This window comes from Antennarius striatus, chromosome 19 (assembly GCF_040054535.1).
Source record: "Antennarius striatus isolate MH-2024 chromosome 19, ASM4005453v1, whole genome shotgun sequence".
Classification (NCBI taxonomy): Eukaryota; Metazoa; Chordata; class Actinopteri; order Lophiiformes; family Antennariidae; genus Antennarius; species Antennarius striatus.
In genome coordinates this window covers 8,691,141-8,703,557 of record NC_090794.1, presented here as the reverse complement: position 1 = coordinate 8,703,557, position 12,417 = coordinate 8,691,141, and the positions used below count along the sequence as shown (strand labels likewise).

The 12,417-nt window shown below is 38.5% G+C and overlaps 2 protein-coding genes across 2 annotated transcripts; one reads left to right on the top strand and one right to left on the bottom strand.

Moving 5' to 3' along the window:
- Window positions 1–1,177: 1,177 nt before the first annotated feature.
- selenoi (selenoprotein I) lies at window positions 1,178–10,941 on the bottom strand. The gene is made up of 10 exons (XM_068342273.1): window positions 10,774–10,941; window positions 9,094–9,162; window positions 8,539–8,647; window positions 7,805–7,879; window positions 5,297–5,559; window positions 4,808–4,916; window positions 4,679–4,727; window positions 4,413–4,593; window positions 4,148–4,327; window positions 1,178–4,009 (listed from the first exon to the last, which is right to left on the bottom strand). The coding sequence occupies exons 1-10, from the start codon at window positions 10,828–10,830 to the stop codon at window positions 3,902–3,904; spliced, it is 1,200 nt and encodes a 399-aa protein (XP_068198374.1). The 5' UTR covers window positions 10,831–10,941; the 3' UTR covers window positions 1,178–3,901.
- On the top strand, window positions 10,226–12,284 carry ost4 (oligosaccharyltransferase complex subunit 4 (non-catalytic)). The gene is made up of 4 exons (XM_068342274.1): window positions 10,226–10,243; window positions 11,250–11,332; window positions 11,888–12,025; window positions 12,169–12,284. The coding sequence occupies exon 3, from the start codon at window positions 11,889–11,891 to the stop codon at window positions 12,000–12,002; it is 114 nt and encodes a 37-aa protein (XP_068198375.1). The 5' UTR covers window positions 10,226–10,243; window positions 11,250–11,332; window position 11,888; the 3' UTR covers window positions 12,003–12,025; window positions 12,169–12,284.
- The last annotated feature ends 133 nt before the right edge of the window (window positions 12,285–12,417 follow it).

The window sequence follows — 12,417 nt, the reverse complement described above, 5'->3', positions numbered from 1 at the left end:
TGCAATGCCATTCACGCAGGGCGACTGTCTGACTGTGGCAGCACGCCTTAGCAAGCAGCATCGAACCGTGACCTAATGATTTTTGACCTTGTGATTTGGATTATGTGATTTTTGATTAGTGTACACTAATTTGTAAATAAATGTTTTATGTTCCCCTCTTTTTATATCCTAGTTATGTTATTTCCCCAGTCCTCTAGCTGGTTTGTAACATTATGATAACACCCTCTAAAAAACCTGTATGATATAAATATATATGATTAAATTGTAAGATTAAAAAGGACAGGAGGGCCATTGTTGCATGGTCTTCTGAGGAAAACACTATATTGTTATCTTAAATGCAACATTTCCAACCCAGCTGCATTTGAATACTCCAGGATCACAGGCAAAACTCAGCAGCCATGCTTTTACAATAGATGAGTTGCATCCAGCACATGCTGGGTCTACGCATTCATATATAACCTGATGATATAAAGTCCTTTAATAAAAGGGATATGGTTTCTTTCTCTGGCAGTTTAACGTAATGTTCACTTGAATCATTGACTCTTCTGTTTGAAAATCAACAATCCCTCCAAAACATCTTGCTCCCTGTGGGTGTCATGAGTCTCTGTGAAAGTGTAAAGATGATAAAAACAAAACACATGGCCATGGTGTAGCTGCCAGGCAAGCTTGTGAGTTGAGAATCAATAACTAATGAAGTTTGTAACAGAAAGTAGAGCTACATGAGTCAAAGGTATTCAGTTCAGCACACATGCTGTTCCCGCTGTGATAAAGGCCGTAAAAACAGTTTTTTTTTTGCCTGTGAAACTCATTTTCTTGAGAAATTCGTGCAGGAACATCCATCAATCTTTTTCATTCCTCGGGGGCGAAACCATCAAGTCAATAGGAAAGTTTCGTGCTAAATGTAGTACTGCAGCGCCATCTGATGGACAATCTGTGTAGTGCATCTTGTTTTCTGATACTCACTCAACACTTGGATTACATCCGTCACCAGAAAACCTTTTGACACTACCTGTTCATGTTGTCTGGTGCAAGTAACAGGTTGAAGCTTTAACTATAAAAATAAATACGTCTCAAACATATTTGTAATATTGTGGTTTACTTTGACTGCATGAAAAACGGCCACCTATGCTTGTATATTGCAAACGTAATATAAATTCAAATTTCTGGTGATGACAAGTCAAGGTTTAAAGAAAAAAAATCATTTATTTGTTTCTAGACAAACGATTCTTTTTACTGGTTAAATATAACATCACAATAGACACACTGGAGCCCTACAGTTTAAGGCAGAGCAGCATTATATAACAACTTAGTCACCATTTGAACAGCTTGTTTTAATTGATCTGAAGGGGCTGAGAAAGTGGTGAATGAAGCAGAGGAGCACACTACAAAAAACACAAAGAAAACCAAGTGAATAAACTGAAAAATTCTGCTGGCTGGAATGAGAATTTCATTTTTTCATGCTTTGTTAGGAACCTCCTGTTTGTTACATTGAATGACACAGTTTACCTCACTTGGTTAACAGTTTTCTGTTAAAACATGACATTTTCTGCATTTATAATTTATAGGATGGACACTAGTTCTGTAGCTTTGCAGAATTCAGGGTCCATTCTAATCTGCACCATACTCTGAGACATTAGCTTCTAGTAAAACAATCTCATTTGTAGTTAAAAACAATTTCAGATATAAACACAGAGTATGACTACATCCATACATAGACATGCAAACAAACATATGCACATACCCAAACAACGGCTGAACCCACCAGTTAGTGGTGAAATGTCAGGAAGATGTTCTTGTGCCACCACAATCTATTGTCTCAAGTCATAGAATTCCTTAAAATCGTGTCCAATATTTACCATTTATGCATTTATGACAGTGTGCAAGCTTTCTCAATTGCAGTGCAGATACTACAGACCTATATAGCTCAGTAAGAGTATTTTACATCTTTATCCCAGTGGCAACAGCACTACTGGGACGTGATGATGCACATCTACATGTTCAGAGGTTATGAGTAACTTAACAGATAAAACTTTGGTAAGTGGCTAACCCCATCCACCAAAATGTGGGTATTTTCCTATTGGTTTATCAGAACATTCCTTTCCTTTTAGTCTTCAAGTATCATCACACTTACAGTGCTGCAATCCACTATGTGTGATAATTACATTCGGACCTAATTTTCAGTCACAGAATGGATACACACGATTCCTATAAGAACTTAAAGTTTACTGAACTGTTATTCTGGTCCTTTTCCTACAGAACAACAGACTCAGACAATATATCAATGGTTAAGCTGACCACATCCACCTACTTTTTTAAGCTAAAAGTGCAGAGTGACTGGCTGACATGATAGGTGGAGCAGACATATTGAACAATTTGTTCCATAGACTTGGCTCCACATCCATTGTTTTAAGTTTCTATCAGCTTGAATTCAAAGTCTTTTGTGCAGCTGACGCATCTACCTTCAGTTTTAATGGATGTGGGGATCCTTGCAGAGATGAGGTTAGTCACTTTAAACAGTAAAGACAAGACTAACAAAAGCTCAGATTACACATTAAAGAAAATCTTTCCTATGAAAGAACACAATGATAAATTGCCTATGCTGGAAGATGAAGACTCAGACGTGACAGACAATTAGTAAGCCTTGTCAAATATTAGCTGGCCTGGCAGTCAAACTCAGTATGATGAGAATTCATGTCCAGTATGCAGACAGCACCGAGGAGTTATCCTCACAGTGGAAACATTTGAAAGACACAAAAGAAGACCTTAACAGACTGAAAAAATGCGTACAAGTTGACACCCAGTATAAAAGCTGTGATAATATCTGTGTGCGGGCAGGAGAGTGATGCCAGGCGGTGTCACGCTGTTTGTGGCATCTTGTGCAAAGGCTTGTTCCCTCAGAGTGAGTCCGCTCCGTTTATGGCTTTTGGACGCACTCTTCATTCAAGCGCAGTGCAAACCCACCACAAGCAGATGCCATGGCAACAGACAAACAAAAACTAAAAGATTAAAAGAAAAATGTAAATAAAAGAATGCATCAGCATGAAAACACGACACCTCGATGGAGGGAGAGCCGGGAGGTCAGTGCTCAGATAGAGGTCCAAGTGGAGGGTTAGCAGTTAGAAAGGTTGGAAATCACCCTGGTCTTGCCATGGTTCATCAAAATCCAACATTTTAGTCTTGATTTTGTTCCTTTCAGATCAAAAAAAAAAAAGAGAAAAAAAAGTAAAAAGCCCCAAACCCCTTTACACATACATATATGTCTTTATATATATATATGAACATTTATCACTGGGATTTCTGACTTGAAATCATCAGATGATAAAAAGGTGACTGAACTGTTAAACTCTGGACACAGCTGTGGATGACTGAGCCACATCTGGCAAGAATGTAAAGAACTGGTCACAATTGAAAAAAACACTATTTGAGGCTTTCCTGTTAATATAATAAAAATTAAGAGTTTTACCCAAGGCATATCATACATTCATAACACTATGTTTTCGATTTTCTGATGTGCGGATGCATTTATGTCTGATAAACCCACCATGAGATAGAAATCTGCATGAAAGCAGAATACTGAACATATGTGTTTGTGTACTTGCACGGCTCCTGTCCTCGTGACTGAAGTACATTTCCGTAGGAAACAATTGCACCTCATTGGCTCAACCAAATCAGCCAATCACCAATTACGAAAGCCAGATCCCCTTGGCCCGCTTAATTGTTGGGACTAGAGATAGTTTTTATCTGTGTTTGTGTGCATGTCTGTATGTGCAAGCGCAAATGTTTGCAGACAGTGAAATAAGAGTCCACTCCATTCTTCAGTGTTCTTGCAGATGGAGGGGAGGGGACGCAGTTTCCGTGGTGATGAGGACAAAGTGTCGATGAAGCAGAGGAGGGGAGGAGCCTAAACCTCAGCTTCTTTCAAGCCGATTCGATCCTCCTCCTGTCAGTCAGTGTTTGGCTTTTTCAGGGAGAAGGCGCAGATGTTGAAGTGTCTGCTGAGTTGTTGTACCTAGTAATAAAAAAACACAGTGATTTAATACCTCATTCAATGGATAACAAAAACAAACATGTGGCCATGCAGCAGAGACATACAGGAAAATTTCTTAATTTGAACAGTGATAGTGCGAGTGAATACGTTTGTTCTTACCACTGATACACCGTAGTGTATGTGTGCTAATATAACAGCAGCTGTCCACAGATACAGCAGTAAGCTCTCATTGGCGACCACCCCAGTCACTGCTAACAACACCACTGGGGTCATGGGTATCAACAGCCAGCTTAGTGGTTGACAACGTGTGTTACTCATCTGACACACAATCAGTTTACACTGCAAGACAAAAACATTCACATGCATAAAAGGAACATTAACGGCTGTCAGTGGAAAAGAAAGAGTGAATACAGCAGATGCTCACCGTGACATTAGCGAAGGCCGTCCCCACCATGAGGTAGAAGATCCTGGGCTGCAGTTCAATGATGTTGGATGGAGAGAAGACAACCCAGATTGTTGACAAGATGAAGAGGAGGACAGGAGAGAGGAAGGGCAGGAAGGATTCATAGAGGCTGCTGTGCTTCAGACTGTTGCTGCGGTGAGCCCTGCAAATCCAAAGAGATGGAAGACTTCAGTGTGCTGTGTGACACGATAACACAATGTGGTAATCACAGAAGACTGCTGACTTACTTTAGCACATTGTAGAGGCTCATGGGTAACGTCACAGTGAAAGAACAAACTGGGAATCAAAACACATTCATTAACGTGCTGCTCCAGCTGGTGAATGACTCTATAATAGTGTGGCCAATCACAGCTTACCTATAATCATAAAAGTGAAGAGGTCTCTGTAAAGGAAGTGCCACAAGATTTTGTCATACCATGTTTCCACGCCAACCACAGCAGTGACCAAGTAAACGAGGGAGATGGTCTGGAAGAAGATGACACCCAATGTCAGTGAGTCAATGGAAGATTGGGGTGTCAAGTGAAGCATTTTCTTGCTGCTTTAGCCTCAGTATTTCACCACGGAGACAGATATATAGTATATGTAGAGTCTAATGATCACTGCTGCAGGGCTGCCACTTCAACACCTCCAGCCAGACACATTGAAAAGACACTTTTCCATCCAAAGCTGACATTATTAACTAGCTAGTTAAAGCATATTTGTGTCTGGATTCAAAGATATACGTTCTTTTAAAACTGTTTTTTTATTATAGGTGTAACAACATTAATGGAGGGGACATGGTTAAGCAAACAAGTCAATTATCCATCAATGGATTCCATTTCATGTTCAGGTATGTGTGTCCTTACCACTTGGCTGATATCGTATCCCCAGGGTAAAAACAAGATGCCGGTGTTGTATTTCTCCCAGTGTGACAGAATGAATGAGAATAGCACCACCCACAGGATGTAATACAGCATAGCAACACCTACGCCGCTTTCTTCACGTCCGAATATGGAGTAAACAGTGGCCACAAAAAAGATGCAGGCCCAACTATCGAGGCCGTGGTCAAACAGCTCCCCTAGAGGTGTGGAGGAGTTAGTGCGACGAGCCTGTTTTCCATCAACACCATCTGAACGTAAAAAAAAAAAGAGAAAAAAAATGTACATGGATCATGACAGGAAGATATTTTTGTGAACCCTAATATAAGAAACATTCAATTCACCCCATTTTCACTCAGCCAAGGCTGCAGCCCCACTCTCACATAAGTGGACAAAGTCTCTGAACAGTCACATTCCTGCTTCCCAACAGTGACGTAACAGCAGCGGATCAGTCATTTCATCCACACTTTAAAATATTCTGCTGATATATATTCAAAAGAAGCACTACACGGAGAGCCATCTTATTTTCAGTGTTCAATTAATGGTTGTCAAAAATTTATCTTGGCCTCGCGATGATCTACACAACACAAATTCACAGAAATTATAACGGGAAAACTTTCAATATAACTGTTCAGAGAATCAGTTCTGACCAGTTCCCTCTAAGCTGCACGCCTGCGCAATCGCACACTGCTCGCAGTCTCAGCGCACAAGAAATTCCCTGCTGCGCATAAAATAACATTCAATGTAAACGTATTGTGATATCCTGTGTGTTGTAAAAGTCAGATTTGTGCATATTCTAATGACATTTGTTAAGATTTTTTAAAAAATTTATGGATATTAAATATTAAATGCTGTTACTACTCAATAATTTATGGATAGCAGAAATGCTAATAAAAAAAGGAGTCATCCGATATTTTACAGACAAAGAGTTAGATGCATTTACACTGTATCACAAGCAACAGCACACGTTATGAGCAAAATGTGAATGTTTTAATTCGAACAAAAAGTCTGAAAGGTGTATACAGTATGTATCATTTCTTTCAGAAACTGATCCTAAGCCAGGCCACAACTGGACCTCACGTATAACATACCACACATTTAATGAGGAACAAGAGCTATGTCTTTTTCATTTCAAGTGGGCCAAATTACTTATATTAAAAGTAAATAATGAAAATTGCTACTGTAGTTTGACTCTTTTAATAAGCCATGTATCTTTCTATGATCCAAGGTTTTGAAGTGTGATAATGATGTTGCTCCCAGTGGTCCTCAGTGTGCTCAGGAAGCTTGTGCTCTTGCCCAAACACACAAAAAATTAGAGGGAACATTGTTTCTGACTGCCGAAAATTTAAGGGCAACAGGAATATGATTAAGTGACTTTCACACACTCATTCATGCCGTACAAAAAACTAAAAAGGCCCAGAATCCGTTTACCTGCAGGCAAATTTTTTTAAATGATACCTGAATATTTAGTTAATACTTATTGATCAATGCTACTGTCTATTTGTTTTTGGAAGACATTTCTAATCATTCATCATCACGGCTAGACGTGACTGCGTGAATACTAAAGTAACTCGTCCTACTTGAAAAGTTGCTATGGGTCCTTAGGACGTGAACACAGCCATTTCTACACTACAAGTAACTGAAAGTGAATGAATTGACTCTTCAGGGCAGTGGAACGAGCTGAAAGCACTACGGTGATACGTTCCCACACTGTTATAATTAACATGCACACACGTGATTAGTCTCTTATCCAAGCAGATGAACTTTGTGTCTTTCTCTCTTCATCAGCTCCAGAAGAATATATTGGCAGAGCAACCAGCAACCCTTCTCACATTAAACACATTCATTATATTCACAACCATTATGAAAAATATTAATTTGTGCAGCATTTAATGACAATTGCATACATGCATCTTTATTGATAATCGTTGGTTAAAAGTATTCCAGGTAGCTATGTTAATACTCTACATTAACTGCTTCTTTAATTGTTAATAACAATTACAAGTAATTGATAGTGTTGCAAACCAGGGTATCAACTAAACTCCTCAACAAACATTTAATGACCTGCTCTTCTTAACTCCTTTCCAGGTGGCACATTTAAAGTACTGTAAACTCTTCTTTAATTCATGGGAAGTACAATTATCAAGTTGTTTCAGTAAAATGAAAAATGCAGATTGTGTTACACCCGACTGAGTAGCTACCAGCTGTCTGAAGGGAAAATGCTAAAAACTATTAGCAATTTCATTGAGACTAGCCAGGAATCCCATTACGTGACTAGTATATGAATGTATCGTTCATTACGAGCGATACATTTTTTATACGAAATGATTCTTTGAACTGGAACTGGACTCAGAATCGCTGAGATCTGAAACATGATCAACTCTAATAATGACTAACATCTTTCCGTCTCGAGACAACTGAAATCTAAAGAACACATTCTATCAGGAGAAAGGCTGAAAAACATAACACACAGGAGTTGCAGGGGTTAGAACTCACCTAGTGTATAGGCCAAAAAGTTGAAAATCCCTGCAGCAACCCAGACCCAACTAGGCACATGTTCATGTCCTGCAGCTGAGACACAAATAATGTAAATGTACAAGACATCAAACACAGAGCTATAGATGAACAATGAATGCCTTTTCCTTAACTGAACACAATGCCTTATTAAAACATATTTTAAAAAAGGAGGAAACACACAAGATGCTCTGTAGTCTTTGCTAAGGGTAATACTTCACAGTTAACAACTAGCCATAATAGGTAAATATTTTGCTTTTGCCATAGAGCATTTTGTGTGTTTTGTCCTCTCTGAATATATTCTAGATGTCCAAGTGTCTGACATCTGCCTGTGCATGTCTTTCATTTATGTTAAGAGTGCCAAAAGAATGAAGTTACCAGAAGAAAACTGACAAATATCTACATGGTTCAACTGTCTGTTTTTGTTGATATCACAGAGAGAGTGTCGTACATGTAAACTAACTTAGTGTGTGTTTGCAGGATATAATGGATTAATAATTACCCCGAGAAGTCACAGACATTCAAGTTTTGGTGAGTGATGGACTTTGTCTTTCATAAACCAACTCACCAAAATTAACTCCTCCAGCTTTTTTATTTTGAAAACTGCTGTTTTCCATTCAACCACATTATAGCATGGTGTACGAGATGACTAGACAACGCTCCCTCATTCCATTCCATTTCAACTAGCAGAATAACAAGTTTTGCAGAGGACTTACCAGAGGCATTAAAGTCAAAATCGTAGAAGGCCAACATGAGGAAGTTCAACACAAGAAACATAAAGCCTGTAAACGTGATGAGGTTTGGAGCCAACCAAGTTGGTAGATACTGTTGTGAAAGAGAGATTGAGTCACAATTAATGAACATCTCATCATAATATCAGCTTAGCTTACTTGTCATACTTGATATTACACATCTGTGACACAAAAATGATTCTCAGGATTTTTCGTCATGTCAATATCAGGCTGTGGTTGGGATTAAGACCAAATAAAAAAAGCTTGATGTACATATATACAGTAGATATGTGATATATACAGTAGATGTGGGTAACCCAAAGCCATTTATCTTAAAAAAAACAACAAAAGAATTATTTTTCTGGGTGCATGACTTTATTCACTGTCTCTACTGATAGAAAAAAGGAAAAAAATGAACCCAGAGACTGATGAGTTCTGACAAGTGGTCAGTGCTGTTGCTGCGTCACAGAAGGTTCAAAATCTTATGCTGATGTATGCGCACATAACAGACACACACATAGTCAAATAACTCATTCTTACCTTCACCACACAGTTCCAGAATGGGTGCATGACGTATATAGAAAGGGGATTTGTGTCCACTGCACTGTACTGAAAAGAGACAAAATTCGATTGGTTAGGATGATACTATGAACACAGCATTAATCTTCATATACAGTAGAATCCATCAAGTACAAGTATTGTTTCTCAAAGCGAGAACAACTGATGTGATTCATCATCACTATGTATGCAAACTATTCTCATTTAATGTATTTATCTTACATAAATGGATCCAAACAAATGATCTAAAAACCTCTGCAAGAAGAGAGCCCTTTCATTTATATTTGTCATCCTCTGCTTTCCTGCAGCCATAGATGCCACTTAAAAACAATGATTGAAAATGGGTCTCTCATGAAAGACAATTCGGGGAAGTGGTTTCTACCCAGTAATAAAAACAGAAATCATGACAGTGCCAGATCCTAAACCACCAATGCTGATCTTATTTTTGGATGTTGTATTTAAGGACAAGAAACATTTGCAGGAAAATATAAGACTAGAGAAGTTTTATCAACTACAAAACGTAAATTGAGACTTAGGTAGCGGAGTATTTGATTGCAAAGTCTTTAACTTTGATAAAGCTTTGTATCAGAATTGCTTGTGTTGCTCATCTGTAAGCTTCAGGGATACACAGTGTGATATATTGATAACGTGAAACACCAATCTAATTTCTTCTTGTTTTTCAGCTTTGAGTTGTGGAGGAAGAATGCTAATCAGGGTAATTCTTTTGCTTGACACATTGGAGATTATATGACTGAATGTGTAAAATCTCTTATATAAATATCAGGATCTCCTCTCTGTTAAAATATGCCCTAAAGTGCCTAGGTGGCACCCACCAAACCACTTTATCCGGTTCTTTTTGAGTGGAGGAGCAGAGGATCTAATTTTAAATAATAATTAATCAAAATTGTATTCAAATTGAATTGAGCATACTTTGTTAATTTACATTTCATCTGTGGTTATCCGAAAGCATCACAGAAAGATTTGCACCACAAATGCTATTAGTCATACCAACTATTAGTGCTTACTAATAGTTGGCATGTGATTCTACCCCCACACCCACATTGCCTGCAAAGAGAAAAACACTCCCTTTTTCTTCAGTACTCCACTATGAAGACGACACAACAGACGTCTTGTATGTATTTTGTTACACTGGTATAATAATGCAGTTATGTGAACACAATCAGGCTTGTGTGACTGACATGCAGAAGGCGTGGTACTGCTTTAATATATTTACCAAAAACAAAACCGTGGTCACTTGAATTCTTGACTTTTTATTATCATCGTTTCCCATAGACGGAATTATTCATGTTGAGTGGAATCCCAATTTTTATGCATTATAGACGCTTTCTATGCTTTCCATTGTGCAGATTAGCGATCGACTGCATAAACAACCACTTGATGTAATAACCATACAAACTTACAAGACACCATCAGAGACGAGCAGATAATACTGTGATTAACAGCATACGAAATTGTGTTCTGTTTTTTTTTCTGCAGTAAATTTGCCCACCATCTACAGTCCTTTCAGCTGGCTAACATTTGGTACCTTCATACACTTATTTGCCAGGCAATTGCACAGCGCACCATGACCCGTTAGCTATTAGCACACCCACTATAAGTCGGTTCAATGGTTAGCTGCTTAGCACTCTATCATTATCATACCTTATATTTGTCGAAGCCCGCAAGCTGCTCCTGGGTGACATATTCGTAAAGAACCATGGTAGCACAATCTGGCTCAACTATTAGATAAATTTTGTTTGGAAATTCAGCCCCCTATGTTAGATGCTGATTCCAATTAGCATTTGGTTTAGTCGCCGTCGTTCACGCCGGGTGAGGTGATCTCCGTACGTTTGGGCCACTCCTACGGGGGTCATAAGATCCAGCTGATTGTAGTTCACTACTGCCCCCTCTGGTCTGGATGACAACGTTACAACAACAAAAAAAAGTAACCACATCCCGTAAAACGATTCAAAACGACATGATTTTAAATGATTAATAAATATTTTTTAAAAATCTAAAAAAAATCATTTTTTAGCTCCATTTGATCTTTCGAGCTATACGCGTTAACTGATGAGGTTGGTTCTATTGACACTATTTCTACGGCGATCTAGACGTGACGTGGCTTTCCTCCCCAACAGGAAGTGACAGACAGAGTTGCTTGTGCTGCTGAGCAGTTGAAATATCAAGGAGCCGAGAGTCGGAGTCCAATTTAAAGATTAATGTAAGTATTAATGTCAATTAAGTTACGTTTTGATTTTAGTTGGCAATTGTCTCAAATTTAATTTCAATGTTTATTTTCATTACCTTTATTTGGTAATTTAGTATAGCCAGAGCTCTAGCTAGCTAGATTTACCTAGCTGAAATGCAACGTACTAGCATGCTGATTTTTAATAATATCATCTGTAACGCATTATAATGATGGTCGTTCGATTCCTACGTAACTCCTGGCCGATGGTTTTTTTTTTCAATGCAGTACTAATTGTAGAGGTTTTCAACGTGAAAAATTATTCTTATAAATATTAAAAATGAGATTCTAGTATGTCACTTCTCTTAAATTTTCTTTTCTGAGATTGCGGACATCTGTGCAGGTTCATGCAAAGTCCGTAATGTGCTTTCAGGTACCCAGAAAGGTGAACTTGACAGATGATGGCGAAATAGATATGGTTATATTGTAAAATTACTGAACTTCTCAAATACAAGGCTGTGTTCCTTCTCTGGGATTTAATAAAGGATCGCGTCGAATCTGATCAGAACCATGTGTCTCTTTCCTTGGCAGAATGGTGACAGACGTACAGCTGGCCATATTTGCCAATATGCTTGGCGTCTCATTGTTCCTGCTCGTTGTGTTATACCACTATGTTGCAGTAAATAACCCCAAGAAACAGGACTAGTGTCTGGCAGTATGATTGGAAGGGTGAGTACATTTTCTGTATATGCCTGTCCAGTTAAGTTTGTCATATACTTGTTCATTGGACTCATATATGTTAGCATCTCTCTCAGTCAGCAACAAAGAGGACCATAACTTGAAAAAGAGCTTAAGTCTTTTTCCTCCAACAGGTGAGGTGGAATTTCTGCCCTGGAAACAACAACCATCTTCCAACTTCCTCAAGAGACGGATTTCTTTGTAACATTGCACAGTAGTGTTTTTTCTAATAAAATGACTTCAACTGTCATTCATGTTTCAGTATACTAGTTATTTTGCATGCACATTAGATGCAATATATATTTTAATATAGTTGCGTGGGTTTTCTCCGGGTTCTCCGGCTTCCTCCCACCTCCAAAAGCATGCGCCTCAGGTTCATTGGC

Excerpts from the sequence above, each read along its gene's own strand:
- ost4 (XM_068342274.1), top strand. The coding sequence starts at position 11,889 with ATGGTGACAGACGTACAGCTGGCCATATTTGCCAATATGCTTGGCGTC.